The sequence below is a fragment of the Streptopelia decaocto genome (assembly GCF_964273445.1).
Source record: "Streptopelia decaocto genome assembly, chromosome: 25".
Taxonomy (NCBI): Eukaryota; Metazoa; Chordata; class Aves; order Columbiformes; family Columbidae; genus Streptopelia; species Streptopelia decaocto.
This window is the reverse complement of record NC_138680.1, coordinates 5,045,125-5,066,842: the sequence shown is the minus strand read 5'-3', so window position 1 is coordinate 5,066,842 and position 21,718 is coordinate 5,045,125. Positions and strand designations below refer to the sequence as shown.

The window sequence follows — 21,718 nt, the reverse complement described above, 5'->3', positions numbered from 1 at the left end:
CCTGGAGACATCCCAGGCCAGGCTGGACGGGGCTCTGAGCAACCTGAGCTGGTGAAGATGTCCCTGCTCATGGCAGCAGTGGCACTGGGGGAGCTGGGAAGGTCCCTTCAACCCTAACTGTTCTACAATTATAAGAGCTCAGCACTCCTTTTGGGAAACACGAAGGAAAATTAGCAATAAAGTAATTAATTTTAGCATTTTGGACAGAGATTTAGTCCCAAATTTACAATCCAAATTTCATAAAGACATTTATCTCCCTAAGGCACCCACTATCCACAGTCCAGTTGGTGCAATTTACCTTCTGCCTCAAATACCAACTATTTCTTGTAAAGCCCACACAGACCACTCTGAAATGACACAGATGATGTAGAAATGAATTTTATTGATGCCCTTGCTGAAGGTTATATTTGCACTGAACATGCTCAGCAGTAAGGCCACCTGCTATGGCATTTATCAGTTGCAACAGAACTTGCAATTCCCCAAGCAAGATGGCACTCATCCGCTGTAAGTATCCATCACATGCAAACTGGAATGTATGTTATCCTTTGTTTAGGGTCACCTTGTTCTGTTCACAAGCATGAACTCTACATGCTGGACTCCACAGCCACCTGACAGATGCTGTAGTCATTCATATAGCAGCTTAGGGACAAGTTCTGCTACCACAGAGAAAACACATTGATATCTAGAGGCCAAAGATCACATTACAGACAATATGGAATAGTGCAGATTCCTCTCATTTTGAATTTATGCTGTACAGAGAGATGCAGCACAGACTGGAATGTGCAGATGCAGCAACAGCTCCTGCAGAAGAGATGGTCCCAGTGAAAAATCCACGGTAGGCTTGAATCCACCTGCACAGCAGCTGACTGGTACAGGAACTGGAATGAGGTAGGATAGCCAGAAACACTACAAAGGTATGAGGACACGATTATCTCAAAGACATAAGTGAGCAGAACAGCAGTATCACCTTCATTTGTAACAGGCAGGCAGAGACGAAAAGAGCTTCCAACAAGTTAGAAGGATAGTGATTGTCTTCATTTAGCCACAGCTCCAGTTTCCAGAGTGCTATGCATCCACAAAAATTCTCCTGCTATTCTGTCTCTTCCCTGACTCCCTAAAGAAGCTAGGAGAATCCCTACCTTCAAATACTGACTAGATAAGAGAAGCAGAATTACATTCAGATGTCACCACCCCTCAGCTACAAGATCGTGTGTGCTACAGTCAGCCCTTCACAGGATACCATACTAAGATTTGGACAGGTTTCCAGACTGTCTTCAAAGATTCAAGATACTTGATGACCAAGATGGCTTATGAAATATCTAGAAAAAACATCCACTTCTTCCCTTCCTCCCCCTGTGGCACCATCCCCAATATCAGACTTCTTAATTTCCCATCCTCGGTGGGACAATCTACCTTTCCACTTCTTCCAATCTCTTTGAGGCAGAATGACTAGATGATCTCTCTGCTGCCAAGAACTACAGAGCTCTCCACTCTAGTGCCCAGTGATGGAGAAGAGCAGATGCTGGAACACCATGCTGGAGTTGAAGTTTGTGGAAATTCAACTTTGTATCATCTACAAAGGGATAAAGGCCAACCAAAACATAAGAGCAGTTACGAAAGACAATAAATCCCTAGAATTTCCTTTAAGACAGCAAAATGAAGGTGATACAAGCTTACATAGCTGACTCACTAATCCCAAGGGACCTGAACACCTCTCTCATCTGCCGTTGTTCCAAATACTTCAGATTCAGCTGGGGATGAGATGGTTTCAGATCAACCTCACTTCTCCCTGCTCCCCAGCACCCTAAGCACTGGCTCTCCTGCTCATGCTACTACAGGCAAGGGAGCAACACCAAACAGATGGATGGGCTAAGAGGCTGTATCCAGCAGCCAGGGACAGGAGAAACAGGAAAGCGCTCTTCCTCACTATCAGGATCCTCTAGGTTCGGACTTGAAACTTGCCAGCCTTAGTCATGTATTTTATCCCTTTGAAGGGCTTGTACTTCTCCCCATACATGTCCAAGCGATTCACCTTCAGTCCTAAAGGCAAACAAACACAGCATAAAACTGAGTGCTGCCACAAGCAAAGCAGACAGGCATTCAGGATAAAAGATGAGGGAAAGTTTTAACAAGCAGTAAACAGAGTAGAGAAAAGCTGACAACTGCTAATTGTCAGAATCATTCTTTACAAACACATCCATACGCTAAAATGCTTTATAGGTCTGTAAGCATGGAATGCAAGGACATGCGGATCGACTGTTTCACATAGCATCAGAGAGAACATCCGTATCTGTAGTCAATGCACACAACTTTTTTACCTGAAGAACATGTGCCAGATAGAACGTATTTCAGCAGGCCTGCAGAGCTGCTTCAGCTACGTACAGAGCGAGCACTGACACAGCAGAGAATATTCAGCTTCTTTACCTGACAGTCACTTACCAGATATAGCCAGCTGCTGAATTTTAAACTGCAGGTTAATGGTGGGATTTTCATCTGGTTTTGATGTCCCAGCTTGCAGGCTCATGCTCCCCTTCAGGCTTGGCAGCTTCTGGGGGTTTATTTTCCCCACATCCCATGACAGCAGCTTCAAGGAACAGAAAATGCAGCAGTCAAAGAGAGATGCTGTAACACCCTCTAAAGAAGAGTCCTCTTCCAATGACAGCTTTTCATGTTTCTCTATGGAAAAGGTCTTTGCTTTAGCAGCTTGCCTTTCATATCAGACACAGTACAGGCTTAAGGAACAGCTGCCTCAGACCTTTGTTCTCCCTCTCTCTTTCCACAAGGTTCCCCAAAAGCCTACCATGAACGATATTTCCATTACTTGCACTACAGGCCCCCTCTCCTATGTGTAACAGTGACAAAAATGCAGAATCACCTCCTTTCCAAGTGGCTGAAGCACAGATATTGCCTTCAGAAAAGTGACATTCAAGTAAATGTTTAAGTAAGCATGAACAGCTCAACTTCGTTTCCTGGAAGGTAAAACAGATTAAGAAAATAATATCTAATTCCTCTCTTTCCTCTCACCTTTGTAACTGGATCGAAGATATGTGTTCCCTGAGAGGCTGTGAGGGTCATATTTAAGACACCCTTTGGCATCTGGCTAGTTACCGTCACTCCCTCTACAGTCTTCCCCATAGTCTGCTTCGGTCCCACTGTGATCTCAAAACGTCCCAGTGAGCTGCTATCGCGGAAACTGATGTTGTGTTTAACGTAGACAGGAATTGCCACAAGACTAAAGACATGAACAGAAAACCCTTGTCAATCAATGACAGAATCACTGCTCCAAACATGGAGTGTTTTAAAAAAAAGGAAAATTGCAAGTTACCTTGCACCTCTAATTTTTTGTGCACAACATGCCACCCCATCTTTAAAAGCAACTACTTTTCCTTTTATTTTTTTTACTAGCCAGGAAGATCCAAATTTTGTAATTCACAGCACTACATTCATCACCTACTTCTGAGCACTGACATGGTAGGAGAGCAAGCGAAAATTCCCATCAGGTGGAATGAAGGAGAGTATTCTCTCTGACTCCCAGCGCTTAAAACGCACACACGGATGAAAGCTGACATCATCCAACAACCGAGGGTTCTGAAATAAGAGAGAGTCGCAAGGTTAATGAAGGTAGTACTACTTAAAGTCGCAGAATGGTTGGGGTTGAAAGGGACCTCTGGAGATGATCTAGTCTAATCTCCCTGCTAAAGCAGGTACACCTAGAGCAGGTAGCACAGGATCATGTCCAGGGAGGTATTATGTATCTCCAGAGAAGGAGACTCTACAAGTAACCTGTTCTTCCTCTCAATCTTCTATCCATGAAGGACCTACCATCCAATGCACTCTGCCCACTTGAAGGTATCTACATTCAGACATGTTAAGCTCTTTGACACTGTTACATCTGTGTGATAGCAGTACTCAATAACCTCTATCCTATTTTAGAAAATTTAGTCATATCAAATAATTACATTGATGCATACTCATAAAAAAGATAGCCCTTTAGGATATCTGCCTAAAGCTCCACTGGATCTCAGAAACTTAGTCACAGCACACACTAACAGTACTTTCAACAAAGAATCCGAAAATAAAACCTTTAGGCTCAAGGCTGCTGAAGTTCACTATGCGTTTCCATTTTCTATTCTTTCTCTTTTGGTGTGGCATATCCACGTTCTGATCTACTGGAATCCATCAGCAAGAGACTGAAATCTTAGTAGCAGGGCTGGGAAACCCTTTTCAAAATACTTAAGATACATCCTGGAGCTTTACCATAAAGGAGAGGGTAAGGTCTGGCATCCCAGTCAGCTTAACACAAGCATCAATCACCCCTTGGATTTCAGCAGTAATTGTGGAACCTGCAACAATAAACATGGGAAGTTATGTGAACCTGATCAAAAAATCCCAATGTAGAAAAACTATCAATGGGAAAGAAGGAAATTTATTGTCTTTATGAAGTATCATGGCTCATTATGTTGCCCACTCAACATTTTTCTCATTCTCAACAACTTTTACAGAGATGCATATAAATAAGAACCATTGACACCAGCAACATCCATTTTAATGGCCAATGACAATAGCTCCCAACTCTAACAGGAATAAGATGCACAAAAACGAAGGAGATAGTGCTAGGCACAATTTTCACTCCTTATTTTCCCAACAGAGAGTTGCTTACAAGACCTCAGGAACAGGGACAAGTGAAAACTTTTGTATGTCTCTAAAATTTTTGAGTGAATAGCACCTAAAAGTCTGCAGCATTCCGGTGTAAGAATAGGAATGCAGCTTTCCACGCTTAGATGAGGGAGCTCCTCTTCGAAAACCTATCAGGACAAGTTACCCTTGTCTTAGCCAGAAGCAACTTCCATACCTGATTTGTCAATGATTGCATCTATCTCCTCAATTACATCAAAATATGCCTCATTGTTGGTATATTTTACACCAGTACGTCTCCAAGGCACCACTGATAGCTGTCCAGTAGGAAGCTGGTCACCCACATTAGTGCTTCCTGGAAAAAGAAAGGCAATCACAGCAACCACATCAGTTAGATAATGCTACAGAACAAGTCCTTGGCCTCATATAATTTGATTGTAATTAATCCCTGAGAATCTCTATTTCTTTGTAGGAGAGCAGTTGCTTTTCCAGACTCACTATTTGTATTCTACAATTTACATCTCTCTTACATCCAACTCCAAAACATACCACAATAAGGCATGGGAAAGTAAAAAAAAAAAAAATACAAACAACCCACACCCCCCCCCCCCCCAGACAAAACAAAACGCCACCCCAACAACAAACCCACACCAAATACCATGACTACAGTCATCTCATGTCTGTAAGTGGAAATCTGGAAATGTAATCTGTCTGGTTTTGTTTAAAAAAAAAGTGCAGCTGGTTCTGGAACTGAAAGTAACCTCAAAGCAAAACACTAACACAGAACTCTCTAAATACACCTAAACTGAGGTTTAGAATGACATGGGATGACATAAGTTTTCTTCACCCACGTCCTAATTTATTTATGCAGAAATATTGCCACATGGCCTCCCCAGCTTATCTAATTTTTATTCCCCTGTACCTGTGATGGTGTTGACAACTGTTCGCAGGATAGTGGGAGGTTTTATCAGTTCCTTAAGAATATTAGACTCTGTTGCCAATGGAAAACCATTGTCCAGCATCTCCTCCAGCACCTCATAAACCACCACAACATTGTCCTTGATCATCACCTCTGAACAGACACCAAAGTAATCCTGTGCAAAAGAAATAATTACTCAACAATCTCTGAAAGAGTCTTAGTGATCATTCAGTTCAGTGTCCTCTCACACATAAATAAATCAAGGCTTTTCTTGGAGGAGGTGAAACAACACTAAAACTCAATGCATTGGTACAAGCACAGACTGACCACTCCAACAGACACACACAGCTCTGAGCACAGCGCTGCCACTTGCCCAGCAAGCTGGAAAATCACAGCATCATCATGAGATCTTATTTCCTTTCTATATAACAAGATTCCCTTTGACAACTGAGATTTTTTAATTAGCACCTGAAGTGGCTCAATTGCAATTGATTGAACAAGAACATAAATAAACTGTGATGCCAGAGAATTCCTAGTTCTGCACTACAAATACTATTTCCTTTTCAGACATGTCATATTTTAACACAGGGCCGGGCCAGTGAAAACACACTGACACCTCATCCCCTCATAAAAAACAAGACCTACGTGACTGACATGGTACATTTTTGGCCTGAAGAGCGGGCAAATCCATTCCTTGAACTCAGTGAAATGTAACTCAGCCTACACTCATGTTCTGATTGGCACCTGGAAGCAAAAGCTCACATGATACTCGTTTGACCAAGCACCCACATTTCCTGCGCTCTGGCAAGTCTGGTCACAAGACATTTCAAATCGAGAGAACACAATCCTGTTGTTGGCAGGCAGAAGACAGAAATCTTCGTTACTTCTCTAAACTGACCAGCAGTCGTATTGGCCATAGCACAGAGGGAACATGGCTGCTCTGGGGCAACTCCTGTGACTTACTTCTACAGGAAGCAAATACGCTTCCAATATCACTAGATGTAAGCACATAGGTAGGTTGTCACTAACTGACTAAAATGCATAGCCATGAATTGCAAAAACTCCTTGTAAGAACAAGGTCTTAGTTCACAGGTCCTTGAAGAAATGAGGCTGCAAACCAGAGATGTAAATCTTGGTTGCTGAGAGGTCCCTCCTGTATGCACAGGCTGATCCTGAATCCCTCGCCATCCCAACGTACATCCCTCATCACCTCAAGGCCTCCAGATCCTCACAGGTGCAGGATAAGAATTACGAGGCACGAAAAAGAGAAAACTAACGGCTGCTGACTGGAAGGGCTCCCTGTTGGTCTCTCGTCCCGCTCCCCTTCTCCCCGCGGCAGTGACCGAGGGCTCTGGCTCCCGCAAACCCCGGCACATGCCGACCGGCCCCCGCTCCGCCGCACCTGGAAAGTGTCGACCACGCGGTGCAGGAACTCGATGACGAAGAGCGGCGGCACCTCGCTCTGGATGACGGCCACGAAGAAGATCTTGTGGCGGTAGACGCTGAGGAGGTAGTGGTGCGGAGTGGGGATCACTGGCGGCACGTTCTCCGCCTCCGAGGCCCGCTCCTGCGCCTCGAAGAAGTAGTCGCAGACGGAGCGGCTGACGACGCTCTTCCAGTGCTTCTCCAGGAAGATGTCCCCGGCGGCGTTGATCAGGAACAGGCTGTGGATCATGGCGGCGGCACCCGAGCGACGGCTCCGCGCGCCCCCTCACCAGCCTCGCGCCCGTGTCCCCCAGGCAACAAGCCCCGCCCCTCGGCTCACGGATTGGCAGCGAGGAAAGCTTGCGGGGGGCGGGAAGTTGGCAGCGAGAGCTCTGATTGGGTAACTCGCTACCAGCTACGCCTGATAGGCCGAGGAGAGGCGTGCCGTTGATGACGCAACAGGCCGGCGCGCTGCGCTCAGCTCCGATTGGGCCAGCGGCCTGCCCGGGCTCCGGACAAGCACACGCCGGCAACGCCCCACCCTCTGAGGCCGCCGGAAGGGGCGGAGCCGAACGGGCCGGGTGCGCGAACCCACGATCGGAGTCGAGACAGCATCGCGCGGCCTAGAGACGGTGCTTAATTCTGAGGGGGTTTTTTTAAGACTATCCTTTTTTAGGGCAGGCATCTTGGTATAGTCTATCAAATGTGTTCGGTAACCCCATTTCTACAGCGCGGAGCAGCCAGGCAATTGCATTCCGCTGAACTGTTTTGCTGGTTTGTTCACCACAGAGCAGCGACACTGCTGAAAACACAACCCAGCTGGCTTGGGAGTGACAATTGTCATACAAAATGCATCTAAATTCTATGCCAAGTGATTACTTTGTGTAATTGGAACAGGTGTTTGTACAGCAGATCTTGGGACCTTCTGAGTCAGGCAGGTGCTGTTACAAATAATTTCCCAATTTTACTGCTCTGTTGCGAACAAACATACAAGAACAACCAAAAATAAGTCCTTTCTGTCCCATTAAATAAGCTGGCCAGGCAGGCAGCCTCTGTTACACGGGAGGACGTGACTGGCCGGGGCTGCTGCACGAGCGCTGAGCAGGCCTGGGCCCTCGAACCCCGCTGTGCGTCAGGACTGTGGCACGAGCTTTTCAGCAGCAGCGTCACCACGTCTGGAAGAGGCGTAAGCTGGAAGGACTGATTAAATGCAAAAACCCTGCAAAACACCGCACAGTTCAGAGTTCATATGAGATCTTATTTTCTGTGGATATGTTGTAGCTATTTTTCCCCAAAAATCAGGTGGAAGTCAGTTTATTTACTCTGACATTACCTTCTGATATCACTGTATGCTTACATCCTTATTCAAAGTATTAGGTAATTCAACATGCACTAGATGAGCATTTTGCTATAGCAGAAAATAATGAAGGAGAAATTATGCTTAAATTAATTTATCTTTTACAGTCATTATTTGTATCAAATGCATTTTTAAAACATCAGATAATGCTTTTGAATTAGACATTTGAGAGCAAAGGGGTAATACATTGTCATTTAATTGCGGCACTTCTAACTTTAAAATAATTATTTATTAATTTAATATAATCACTTTAATTTTAACACAAAGGTAAAGATTCTCGTACCAGTCTATGAGGGTCTCGGAGACTGTATTAATGGGAATCACATAGGTATCAGACAGAAAGCAGCACATAGTTAAATTGACCAACATAAAGCCTTTAAACATTTGGTTCTCTGAGAAACTCAAACCTGTCTGTTTTTAACCTGGACCTTAAAATCAACAGTCATGGGATATGTCTTTTCAATATAGGCATTTCTTTTTTGTCTCATGAAATGCAAATCAGTTTTGACTGTATTACACATTGTTTGAAAAACTGCTATTTCCCTCTGACCGCTTGAACCCATCATCAAAATTGTTAGTATTTTACCCAGTTCATGATGTTGTCACTTCTGTATTTTTCTTAGGATTACTTCAGTTTCTTTAGCCATCAAGAATGTTGGTGCCAAAACAAAAGCAATCATAGGGCTGATAATTACTTCAGCACACCAAAGGAAAAAAGGTTGTTGAGGAAAAAGGGGAAATATGTTTCAGGTTTAAAATCAGACAGGTTTATTGAAGTATCTTGCTGGCACCTGCAGAGAACAATCTGCAGTTACACCACCGCTCACTGCTGCACGAATGCTGCCTGGCTGTTTCCAAACTGTTAGCTCAAAGATCATGTTTTGTTCTGAAAGTCCGTCTCCACAGTGGCTTGGGAGCTTATATAAACTGGAACCTAAAAGCAGAACATGGCAGGAGATGCTGCCAGAAGAGAATTTCATTTTGCTGGTTATTTACTGGCAGCCTGAAAACCGCTCATTGAAGGGTATTGCAGATACAGTACCTGAACCCCCAGAGAAACCCAAGCACAGTCAAAGAGCAGTGCTAAAAAATGATGTTGCCAAACTGTGCAGTCTTTATGATAAAATAATTCCTTACCATCTGTAGTTTGCCATATGCAGGAATTCTGATGATTTAACTGTTAGCCTGTGCTGTGAAAATAAAACAGAGAGAAGAAGAAAACAGGCCATTTAAAAATTTATAGTAGTAAACAAAAGCAATTAATTTTGCAAGGGTGCCAATTTTGAAACAGAGAAGAGTCTACAGACTGATACTCTGTGTTGTAGGAACACAACTGGGTTTTGCTGTTAAGTACTGAATCCTCTTAGTCTTGCCTTACTTTCTTATCTGAAAATTACATTTGTATCTCCATTAGCTTTTCTGAATGTAGCACCACAGCCTTGCAGTTTAAGGCATTGGAAGCCATGCAGCATAGAACCACTTGCATTTTGAAGACTCAGGAAGAGGTAGGAGAAGATATTAATGTGTAGGGAGAATCCAACTCTGACAAGGCCAGACCTCTGTAGTCTACATGGCAGAAACAGAACTGTTTGTACAGTACCTCGTACAGTAGCATCTCAGACTCCATTGGCTTAAAGTAATAAGTCACTCACTGAAAACATTTACCTTCCTACTAAAAACCCATTCTGTTAAAACATCAAAAGAGTTCCTCTTGCACAAAAGAGAAATTTCTCACCTCAAGATACTAAACAAAGCCATTCAGAAAACATCTCAAGTTTGGTTTATCAACTCTGTCTCCACAATGTTTCCCGAGAATCTTTTATTTTCTAAAAAGGGAAGCCCACATGAAACTTTACAGAATAGTTGTCCTTTAAGGCAAGGATGAAGAATGCCGACTTTATAATGTGCATACACAACTGGTAAACTGAGCCAGGGGTCAGAAAAAGTTAGATAATTGCACACAGCACAGAGCCATTCAGGACATGTAACAAAATGAGATTCTGTCAATCAAATATAACCTAGGAGACAGTGCTGTAAAATAAGAATTTGCTCTTTGCATGTTTCTTTCATCAGTGCTGGTGCAGTGCTGTTCCTCTGCAGCGCAGAACAGAACCACGTCCACTGGCCGTGGCCGGACCGCTGTTCGCAGTGACACAGCTCCGCGCCGGGAACGCAGCGCCCAGGCGCTCCCAAGTGCTCTCCCTGTAGAACAGGTGATGTTTTGGCAGCGTATTTTTAATCTACAAACTAGAACATATCAAAGATGTCAGGAAGTTACACGAATTGCCTCACAAAGATGCCCAAGGACAGAGCGGCCTTTTAATGCACAAAACTGAGGTACACCCCGTGCAGCTGGTATACCCGCTCTCCGAGGTAAACGGTATCGTTATTTCAGTATTCTACATCGCTTCAGTAGTTTTAAGTCAGAAAAACCCAGAATCGCTGTTCCAAGAGTTATGCTTAATTAGGGCTAAGAGACGGGTTTCCTACCTCACACGTTATAACCACCCGCTACCAGAGCCCTCCCGCCTCCCGGCCGTTCCTGCCGGGCTCCCGGCGGTGGGAGCAGCCGCTGGCCGTACCCTCGGTCGCAGCCCCGCGGGTTTGGGGCGCGGGGTCTCCCCACGGCTTTCACCGAGCGCCGCCGCCCTCCCGACCCGGCCTCGCGCACTCCGCGCACATGGCGCCGCGGGCCGCGCTCGCAGCCGGCCCCGGGGCGGCGGCGCGAGCGCTCCGGCCGGCTCGGCAGCGGCCCCACCTCCCGCGCTGCCGCAGTCCCGGCTCCGCGGCGCTTCCCGGCGGCGGCCGCTCCCGCCCCACCGCGCTGTTCCCCGCGCGCGCCCCCGCCCGCCGCGGGCTGTTCCCCTCGCACGCCCCCTCCCCCCGCCGCAGAGCTCCGGACCCAAGATGGCCGCCGTGTCAGTTTCGGGCTTCGCCGCCGTCCGGCCTTTGCCTCTCGGTTCCCGTCTCTCACAGGCCTCGGTGAGTAGCGCTGGCGGGACCACCCCGGCTCGGGTGCCTGGTGCCGGGGAACTCAGAGACAGGTGGGCTGGCGAGCTCCGTGGCCTGGAGAAGGGGAAGGCCCGCTAGGCGCTCCAGGCTCGCGGCCTGTTCCGGCCCCGCCGCCGCTCTGCGCCAGGCCCGGACACGGCCGCCCGCTCCGCTGGGGCCCGCCGGGCCTACACGCTGGGGAGGTGGCGGCCACGGTGCGGCGCGGATGAGGCGAGCGGTGCAGGCCGGGGGGCCGCGGGCTGAGTTCCCCTCTGCCTCTGGCGCCAGAGAGCGCGGCTGAGGCGGGCGCGGGCCCGGCCGAACCGGTGCGAGGAGCGGGGCTACACCGCCCGTCTCCGCGGGGGTGAAGAACGGTGCGGGGCCTGGCGGGCGGCTGGGGCTGCGGCCTGCGCCGCGTTCCTCCTGATTCTGCTGAGGCGAGTTCCTCGGCTGAGGCAGCGCGCTCCTCGGCGCGCCGTGTGCGGGTCTGTCCGGGATGGGGATGGGGACGAGCGGTAGCAGGTGCAGGAGCCGCTTGTCGCGCAGATCGCGAGCGGGTGAGCGACCTGGTGTCGGGACCGTCCCGGTGTCGTCTCAGCCTGGCCGGGCGGTTACGTAACGTCCTGCGCACAGAGCTCTGGTGGGGGCCGAGCACCGCGTCCTCCGCGGCCCCAGGATCCGAGCGTGCGGGGGCACCCGGGGAGCGCAGCTGCTCATTGCCGGGCAGGCAGGTCTTGGGGACCGTGTTTCCCTTTATGTCTGTTGTTTGCAGGGCGAAAGAACTCTGGGCAAGTGCTGCATCCTTTCTGGTCTAAACAGTAGTTCTGAATCTTTCCCATACTGGCTATATGGAGCTGTGCAATTGTGTCTTCTGTCTGTATGCAAATGTGTTCTGTGTGTTGATAAATTTTTCAGTATTAACAAGAAAGCAGAATGGGAGAATTACCTTGAGGACTACCTTGTGACTAAAACTTCCCTTGCAGAAGATTGTTATTCCTTATAATAAACAGTTTATAAATCCTTCTCAATTAGTGTATGCTTGCAGTAGAACTTCAGCAGAACATACTGTTGTCACACTTAGAAAAAGTCTTCGTTAAAGACAACTAAAGGCTGTGAAGTAGAGCCTCATATCCTTACCTCTGCATCTTTAATTAGCAAAGTCATAGGCATTCTTTCTTCATTGTGTATGGTCACCTCTTACTTTGTCCTTAAATGTTTTTGGTGTGCCTCATCTATGCTGAAGATTATAATGTTGTATTCTTTTTTTTCTGTGGTCTCTGAAAGTGGAACATTTAATTACAATCTGCAGCTGCATTTCTTCACTTTTTTTCCTTGATGGAACAACTGTCGTAGCTTTTCTTAGCAGGAGGGAATCAGACCTATGATTACACTCCTGGAAGAACTCTGAAAGTTTCTTGCTGTTTGCCCGAGTCTCTTGGCTATTCCTGCTGCTTTCTATTGAAGTTTCAGGCAGTGTCTTCCATGTGCAAAAATGAATTAAGCTGCTGTTTTTTTAAGATTTTTTAAATCTTTGTTATGTTGTCATTGTCCCCTCCCCCATTAATTAAGGTTATGCTCAGCAAATATATAAAACTTCATATAGAATTTATACTGACTTATAGATTGAAATTAAAAGAGCACTCTTTTTTCACTAGGTTGTATAAAGGTATTTCAGTGTTAAAGCATGCTTTTATTAGTAGTGAAGATAAAACCTTAAGTATACAGTGTTTCAGAACTGTAGTAATGGTTTAAAATTCTGCTGTGTGTTAAATGAATTAATGTTGGCTCCTAATCTTTTTCTTTCTCTGTTCTTTCTCTTTTTCTTTCTCTGTTCTTTCTCTTTTTCTTTCTCTGTTCTTTCTCTTTTTCTTTCTCTGTTCTTTCTCTTTTTCTTTCTCTGTTCTTTCTCTTTTTCTTTCTCTGTTCTTTCTCTTTTTCTTTCTCTGTTCTTTCTCTTTTTCTTTCTCTGTTCTTTCTCTTTTTCTTTCTCTGTTCTTTCTCTTTTTCTTTCTCCGTTCTGTTCTTTGAAAATGTCTCTCTTCTTGTTTTCTTTCAGGCCTAATGTTGCAGTTCTTCTGATTGTGAGTGTGCATACCAGAAGCTGAGGTGAGATACGCTGAAATTTTTATAACTTTGTGGAAAAACTTTCTCTGAAGCTGTTATGGAATTTATTGAAAAGAAGTTTCTAACTGTTTTGCTTTCTTCTCTTCAGTGTGAAAACAAATAATGTTTGAGAAAGGAGGAATAATTCAGAACAGAAAACGTGTATGCTATGGTTAGCTGGTTCCTGTCATTCGAGAATCTGTTTTCTCATCGTGTGAAACTTGTTCAGCATCAGGATAAAGGATAACGACTCTATGGATATACAGAATTCTTCACCATGGTAAAACTCGCCAACCCGCTGTATACAGAGTGGATTTTGGAGGCAATCAAAAAGGTAAAGAAGCAAAAACAGCGTCCTTCAGAGGAAAGGATATGCAATGCAGTGTCATCTTCTCATGGTTTGGACCGCAAAACTGTTCTGGAACAGTTAGAATTGAGCGTTAAAGATGGAACTATTTTAAAAGTCTCCAACAAGGGTCTCAACTCCTATAAGGATCCTGATAATCCTGGGAGAATAGCACTTCCAAAGCCTCGGAACCATGGCAAGTTGGATGGTAAACCGAACGTAGACTGGAATAAACTTATCAAACGGGCAATTGAGGGCTTGGCTGAGTCTAGTGGCTCATCCTTGAAGAACATCGAGCGCTTTCTGAAAGGTCAGAAAGATGTGTCTGCATTATTTGGAGGTAGCGCTGCCTCCATTTTTCACCAGCAACTACGACTAGCTGTCAAACGTGCTGTTGGCCATGGCAGGCTCCTTAAAGATGGACCTCTGTACCAACTCAACACTAAAGCAACCACTAATGCCGATGGGAAGGAGAGTTCTGAGTCTCTTTCCTGTCTCCCTCCAGTATGTCTCCTTCCACACGAAAAGGATAAGGTAAGACACAGTTGTCATGGGCATTTTCTTGTGATTGATAAAACGTGTCGATACTGAATCATGATTTGAAGTCAATGATCTCAGTCAGTAACTCTCCTGTGCTTTTCAGCAGCATTGGAATTTTTTTGACATTCCTTGTGACATTTTGGATTAAACACTATACTTGACTTTGGTGTTGTTTCCATGGTAGGTAACAGACTGGTAAGATTCACAATACCTGCCCCTGTTGTGGAAAGAAAGCAGGGGAGGAGGTGGTGGCACATTGTTGCAATACCTAAAAATAAAGGGAGTTCATATGGAAATTGTAATGAAGGAGAAGACTTGAGTTGCTGCCTCTTAAGTATCAGGCAAGCAATATCCCTTTGACACAGCGGGAGTGAGGAAGCGTAGATGTTGGGCCTCCCTCATCACGTCAGCCAAAGAAGTGATAAGCGTGGAGTAAAGAATGTCCGGTGCCGAGTCCACCATCCATCGGTGATGTGTAGGGAATGAGCAATACTGTGCACGCTAGACTCTGAAATAAGTAATCCCACTGTTGCAGTGTAGTTTCTACAGTAAAGCCCTGATTAAATATGCATGAGAGATTTCTTTAAAGTATAACTGTCACTTCTGTTTCATGTGTCATTAGTATACTTCCAGAGCAAAACAGGAATTTAAGTTGTTTTTTTTTTTTTTTTTTAATTGAGAAAAAAATTGCTGTATTGCTAGTATTTGTTCAGAGGAACAGTTTTATTTCTTGAACCTTCATACTAGTTATTCTTTTTTAAAATGCCTTTTTTGAGGTGGAAGAAAAAATCCGTTCTGGTTTGAAGACCATAACTTATCGTTAAATGAATGCCATGTATCTTTAGATGGCTGAGGGCAGAATTTTTTGGTCATCCTTGTAAAAGCTAAACAACGATACTGTTTTAAAATATACTGGATACTGGGATGTCTTTGGGAATAGAAAGGCTTGACACAAGTATGCTGAAAAAATTTAGAGAGCATCTTGATGAAATTTCCTGGAATATTTCACCAGCAGTTGATGGGATTTTTTTGTGGTTGGTTGTTTTTGTTCATGATTGGGGCAGGTGCTGTAGGCATAATTTAGGAATTTATTCGTACTGACACATCTGTCAGGGGTTACCACAGCCATTGCAAAGCTAAAGCAAGTGGTGTTTTGCTCCTCAACTGCTGCAGTTTGTAGCCCAGTTTATTACTATTAAATGAAATTGTTGGTTTAAGTTAATGTTCTGTGCTGTGAAATTCAGCTGCTGCAGGAGGGACAGAGAGGGCCGTGCAGGGCAGCAGCCTCTTTAATCACCTGTGTTGTGAACTGACACCTCATCAGAGGCCTTGGTTGCACACTCTGGAGTTGGCCGTGCAACCTGCTGTACCTTTGTGTTACCTGTACCACTAATACCTTTATTTCTTTCCTTACTCTTTGGCACAAAATGGGGGGTTGCATTTGCCAGACAAGAAAGACTCATTTCTCTCTCTTGCAGGCGCTTAGTTTGCAATATTCCATTTGTGTATTTGAAGCTAGAAAAGTAGCAAGTATCTGAGGCTTATGTGTGTCTATCAAATAGGCAATTTAATTGTGAAAATTGAGAAACTTCTTAAGCAATTGTGTGCTGCATCTTTAGAATGCTGAGGGAAATTATTTCAGATTACAATACTTAAGGAGTCTTTTTTGATCAGAATCTTTGAAATAGATAACTTCCCCGCCTGTATTTTGTTGAATAAGTTCAGCTCACTGAACTTATGCTGGTGTGGAAAGCCCTGGATTGTCTTCCAGGACAGTTCTCATTGGTACAGTAGCCTTTATTCATAGGGCTATGGTACCTAGGAGTTCAAGTCCTGTTGCGCTGACACTGTACAAAAGTGTAACTGAAAACATCTTGTTTTAGAAGGTTGCTGTTTAGTGTGAAATAAAACAATAGTCATGAGATGGAGAGCACAAGATTATACTATATAACAAATAAAGGTAATAGTATATTAGCTACATGCTGAAAATTTTAATCATGTCTTTTGGTCATTACAAAACAAATGCATTCAGGGTTTTGAGATGACAATCAATTATGACTGTATTATGGCAGTATTTACTGCAGGGTATAGCTTCCTTTGGCATCGTTAAGCATAATTTTAAAATTGTGTAGTGTGATGGTCAAGCTATAAGGAGGGACCCAGCCGCAGCTTGAATACTGGCTTCAGTCAAAAGCGATGAAGATGTGGGAGGTCAGAATGTAGTACTTGTATAGAAGTCCAGGCAAACTGGATTACCTTATTAACACAGCAGGCTTTGATAAGTGCTGAAGCTGTTAATCTCCAGAATGTTGAAGTGTATTGTTTCACTACCCTGCATGTTCTGTTTATCCATTCACTTATAACAGAAATAGTAATGTGTTTAACAAATAGGAAATAAATTTACCATTTATGTGTACTATGCATGATTTTTTGCAGTATGACTACAATAACAAGTACCGTTTAATATTACTACAAGGCAAGAATTACTGCGCTAATACAAGACGACTATAATACAGAAATATTTAGTACTGTTAAAGAGCAAAGAGCTCTTTCCTGGTATGTTGTCATGAGGAACTAAGCTAGAGCAAGCTGCAGGTCTTAAGGCCGGAAGCTCTAGATAAAGACAGCTTGCTCTTCTTTTGTTTTGTTGATATTTATTACAAAACACAGGTTAAAAGGCTGTAAGAATTTTCGTAAAATTGTTATTGTTAAAAAAAAAATATGTTAACACATCAGCTAACTGAAGGAGAAGCTGAAATAATTTATGTCCATCTTCGATTTTTCCAGAGCATTGGAAATTTGATCTCAGGACAATAGTAGGACTGTTTCTTCTGTAATAAAAAGGAATATAGATGGTATTAATCGATCTCCATTTGCATTCTCCTTGGAAGTGTCTTTTATGTCAGTTAAAACTGGATATGATTGTAGCAACCTTTAAGTAAATATATTTAAGTAAATAAGCTGGCTGAGGTCATTGCTGGGCCACTCTCCATCATCTTTGCCAAGTCTTGGGAAATGGGAGAGGTGCCTGAGGACTGGAGGAAAGGAAATGTCACTCGAGTCTTCAAAAAGGGCAAGAAGGAGGACCTGGGTAACTATAAACCGGTCAGCCTACCTCCATCCCTGGGAAACTGATGGAACGACTTCTCCTTGGTGCCATCTCAAGGCGTATCAGGGATAAAGGGGTCATTAGGGGCAGTCAGCATGGCTTTACCAAGGGGAAGTCGGGCTTGACCAACCTCATTGACTTTTATGAGGACATAATAAGTTGGATGGATGGATGGATGATGGCAGAGCGGTGGACGTGATCTCCCTTGACTTGAGGAAGGCATTTGACACAGTCTCCCACAGCATCCTCACAGCTGAACTGAGGGAGTGCGGGCTGGATGAGCGGGGAGTGAGGTGGACTGCGAACTGGCTGAAGGGAAGAAGCCAGGGAGTCGTGGTCAATGGGGTGGCGTCCAGTTGAGGCCTGTATCTAGTGCAGTGCCTCAGGGGGCAGTGCTGGGGCCATATTATTCAATATATTCATCAGTGATTTGGACAAGGGAATAGAGTGACTGTCAGGAAGTTTGCTGATGACACGAAGCTGGGAGGAGTGGCTGACACTGGAAGCTGTGCTGCCATCAGAGACCTGGACAGGCTGGAGAGTTGGGCAGGGAAAACTTTAATGAAATAGAACAAGGGCAAGTGTAGAGTCTTGCATCTGGGCAGGAACAACCCCAGGTTCCAGTGTTAAGTTGGGGAATGACCTATTAGAGAGCAGCGTAGGGGAAAGGGAACTGGGGGTCCTGGTGGACAGCAGGGTGACCATGAGCCACCACTGTGCCCTTGTGGTCAGGAAGGCCAATGGTACCTGGGGTGGGTTAGAAGGGGGTGGTCAGTAGGTCAGAGAGGTTCTCCTGCCCCTCTGCTCTGCCCTGGGGAGACCACACCTGGAATCTTGTGTCCAGTTGTGGCCCCTCAGTTCCAGCAGGACAGGGAACTGCTGCAGAGAGTCCAGCGCAGCCACCAAGATGCTGAAGGGAGTGGAGCATCTCCCGTGTGAGGAAAGGCTGAGGGAGCTGGGGCTCTGGAGCTGGAGAAGAGGAGACTGAGGGGTGACCTCATTCATGTTTACAGGTATCTAAAGGGGGAGTGTCAGGAGGATGGAGCCAGGTTCTTCTCGGTGACAACCAGTGACAGGACAAGGGGCAATGGGTTCAAACTGGAACACAAGAGGTTCCACTTAAATTTGAGAAGAAACTTCTTCTCAGTGAGGGTGGCAGAGCCTGGCCCAGGCTGCCCAGGGAGGTTGTGGAGTCTCCTTCTCTGCACACATTCCAACCCGCCTGGACGCCTTCCTGTGTAACCTCATCTGGGTGTTCCTGCTCCGGCGCAGGGATTGACTGGAGCAGCTTTTGAGGTCCCTTCCAAACCCTGACATTCTGTGATTCTGTCATCTTAATATTATCCTGCAGTACAGCTGAGAGTATAAAAGCAAAATTCTGAAATGCTTCCCCCCAAAAATTAGGGACATTTCTGTGGCTGAAAAATAGAAGGAATATTTAAAGTGGATTCCCTGTGCTGCTGTCTCGCATGTGTTCCTTACTGCATGCTTCTTTCGTGGTTTGTGGTGCTATTTTTATCTGTTGGAACTTATCAATCACTTTAACTGTCAGTTTATTATACATACAGCATCCTTCAGGCCTTCCCTCTTGCAAATAATAGTTCTAGATCCCATTGTGCACTCGTGTTTATCACTTGAAGCCATCCTTCTTGTATCTTTTTAGAAAGTTCATATGCTTTTAGGGTATCGAAGTTATTTTGAAGGCCTTTAAGTATATTATAGCTATTGCTATATTGTGCCTGGTTTACGTTAGTAACTGTTAATTCTATGTCTTAAAGCAAAGTACTGTCCCATTACTGGCAAAGAAGTTTTTTGTGCATTGGTTTGTTTTGGGTGGAGTGCAGAAACGATCTGCAACCAAAGCATTTGTAATTACATTTTGAGAACTCACTCTTTCTCTCAAGGACACTCTTCAAGCTTGGGCTCCCAGCTGGCGGAGGATTAGGATTCACTCTCTTCCAGCTGGTTCTCTAGAAGAAAAGGCTCTAGTTCTGTCTAAAAAAACTTAGAGTTGATAACAGATGGTCTCCATCTGTACTCTGTGTAACTCTGGAACTCAAGTGCTAAAAAAATCCCTTTGAACTTGGTTGAACATGCTATTAGTGAACAGGTGAAGTAGCTCTTAGTTCTAGAGCAATTGTAAGTATGTCAGAGGGGTTGCTGTCATGGATGCTATGAGACAACGCATTTAGGGTAAAATGGTGTGGAATGATTCTTAGAAATGTTATTTAATCTAAAATCCAGTTATATAATAATTTCTTGCTACTAAGACAGTGTCCTTTATTTTCTTGAAAATTAGGAGGCTGGGACAAAGTATAGGAGAGAGCTTTGGGTAAAGAAAACTTCAGTACCTTGAACTGCCAGGTTCCTGAATCAGTATCAAATGAAGGAAGTTTCTTTATACTGCAAATAAAGAAATTCGAGCCATTCTTGCCCCCCAGTTTGCAGGCAGGAAGTCTTGGCATGTGATTCTGATTGTGACGTACAGATCTTGAATTGTTTTAATCCTCTGATTACTGAACTTCTTAGCTCTGAGAAGGTTATTTATACGGTTGACTGTCTAAATACTTCCAGTTGACATTCTGTAAATTTCTCGTCATGTGCATGTCTAACAGTAGGACAGTTTCTTCACTTTGAATGTCAGCCCAAATAGGATCCACGTTGTTTTTTTGTAGGTTTCCAAATGTCATAACCGCTGCATAGAATTCAGCCCGTATATCCTGTGCTGACGTCTAACCTGCACGCTTCACTTTACTCTTGTAGCAGCATTTCAGATGTTCTCTCCATTGTAATAAGTCCTTCCTCAAACAGCAGCACTTATTTTCGATGTCCTTTGATTTTTCTTTTTAAGTTACCCTTTTATGTTTTTCTTAGGAAGAGGTTTGTGCTTCATGCATGTTGTTTCTTCTGTATGCATTTTTATCTTTTCTCCCTTATACTTGTTTAAAGTAACATCATGTTTTAGGCCATCATTCTGTCATATAAGTACGGTTCTTTCTTTCAAGTGCGAGTCAACTAAGTGAATTGGAGACAATAGTCTATGGACACAGGCATACATAGGTGTTATTGCAATAGTCTTTCCTGTGTTCGTTAAAATATACTTAGCATTGCTTTCTGGAGCACGAGGAGTATTTTGTGGAATATAAAAATTGATTAGTTCTGATTTTATTGAGGTGTGGAACTGAAGTGATTTTTCTTTTTCACCAGCCACTGATCCAAAAGGCTTGGAATCCAGGCTTTGTGATGCCCTGCTCACTGAAACATGTTTCCTCATGTTTTAAATAATTTTCTTCACGTGGTGTAGGTTGTACTTCCCCTCTGGCTTTTCTGGTTCAGCTACTCTTTCCAGTAGCCTTAGCATTGGAGGCAGACCTTTGCAACAGCACGGGTCATTTTGTCACTTTTTAAAAAACAGACACACACGAAAAACCATTACCTAGCATGAATTCCCAGTGCTCCTGGGCGATAACTTCCTAGCTAAGAAACAAATGTGCTGTAGTGGGTATGGTTGTGGTAGATTTTCTCTCTGGAGGACTCACAATCAAGTTGTCCTAAAGAGCAAAGCAAAAAAAAAAAGAAAAAGGTGATGTGAATGTATGTGTTTTCTTTCACACTGGTTTTAATTTTGCACCTACTTGATTCTAACCACAATGATTACTACAAGCAGATGTGTGGTGGTAGGGCAAAGGTAGTCCTGTGATCTAGTGAGCCTCTGGTACTAAAATGTCAGCAGGAAGTAAGGTGCATTCGGGTTACTGACAGTGGGCACTGTGACAATGTGGGCTGCAGAGTCAGGTGCGAGTTTTAAGGAGTTTCCTACCTCACTTTTCCTAAATTAAGAAGACTAGAAAGCAGATGGATTGGCCAAAACTGAGGTTTTAATTTTTTTTTCCCCCACCACTTTTTCCATAGGCACTTGTTCGTATTCACCTTTAGGAGGAAGCACAGTCTGAATCTGTAGAGCACGTTTCGTTTCTAGACACCCTTTGTATAGTAACACCATGTGCTGAGAGGCTGGCAGTCTGTAAGACACTGTCAGTCCAATTGGTTCTGGCTCCCTCCCTCGCTGAATCTGGTGACATCACACAGATAGATGTGCCTGCGAGAAAAACAGCAGAAGGAGTTGAATGCCTGCCAAAAATGTGCAGTATGAAACCGAGCTGGCTGCTTCCAGTCTTGTTTTCACGAATCTTTCGTTGTGTGCTTGCATTTTTCATTTGCCAGGATGTTCTTTGCTGAACAAACAAAGCAGCGGTGAAATCTCTCCATACTTGGCATAACACAGTCTCACAC

General features: G+C 44.4%; 2 protein-coding genes and 1 long non-coding RNA gene across 3 annotated transcripts in view; 1 reads left to right on the top strand and 2 right to left on the bottom strand.

The window, feature by feature from the left end:
• Window positions 1-362: 362 nt before the first annotated feature.
• AP3M2 (adaptor related protein complex 3 subunit mu 2) lies at window positions 363-7,313 on the bottom strand. Its single transcript, XM_082072505.1, has 8 exons — window positions 6,957-7,313; window positions 5,558-5,729; window positions 4,853-4,990; window positions 4,258-4,343; window positions 3,455-3,588; window positions 3,025-3,232; window positions 2,440-2,584; window positions 363-2,040 (listed from the first exon to the last, which is right to left on the bottom strand). The coding sequence occupies exons 1-8, from the start codon at window positions 7,227-7,229 to the stop codon at window positions 1,940-1,942; spliced, it is 1,257 nt and encodes a 418-aa protein (XP_081928631.1). The 5' UTR covers window positions 7,230-7,313; the 3' UTR covers window positions 363-1,939.
• A 1,101-nt stretch (window positions 7,314-8,414) lies between these two features.
• On the bottom strand, window positions 8,415-11,216 carry LOC309449948. The gene is made up of 2 exons (XR_014186028.1): window positions 9,474-11,216; window positions 8,415-9,296 (listed from the first exon to the last, which is right to left on the bottom strand). It is a non-coding gene; the product is annotated as an uncharacterized lncRNA (long non-coding RNA).
• Window positions 11,217-11,224: 8 nt separating this feature from the next.
• Window positions 11,225-21,718, top strand: part of KAT6A (lysine acetyltransferase 6A) — a 34,143-nt gene continuing 23,649 nt past the window's right edge. The window contains exons 1-3 of the mRNA XM_082072503.1: window positions 11,225-11,318; window positions 13,384-13,433; window positions 13,540-14,310. Coding sequence (XP_081928629.1) covers window positions 13,708-14,310 — 603 coding nt within the window. The 5' untranslated portion in view covers window positions 11,225-11,318; window positions 13,384-13,433; window positions 13,540-13,707. The remainder of the gene's footprint in view (window positions 11,319-13,383; window positions 13,434-13,539; window positions 14,311-21,718) is intronic.

What these genes read in the sequence shown, in the direction of transcription:
- AP3M2 (XM_082072505.1), bottom strand. Translation starts at nt 7,229, where the DNA reads ATGATCCACAGCCTGTTCCTGATCAACGCCGCCGGGGACATCTTCCTG. An exon ending in GCGTGGTCGACACTTTCCAG is followed by an intron (nt 5,730 to 6,956) that starts GTGCGGCGGAGC and finishes TCTTTTGCACAG; the next exon opens with GATTACTTTGGTGTCTGTTC. An exon ending in TGCAATCATTGACAAATCAG is followed by an intron (nt 4,344 to 4,852) that starts GTATGGAAGTTG and finishes TTATTGTTGCAG; the next exon opens with GTTCCACAATTACTGCTGAA.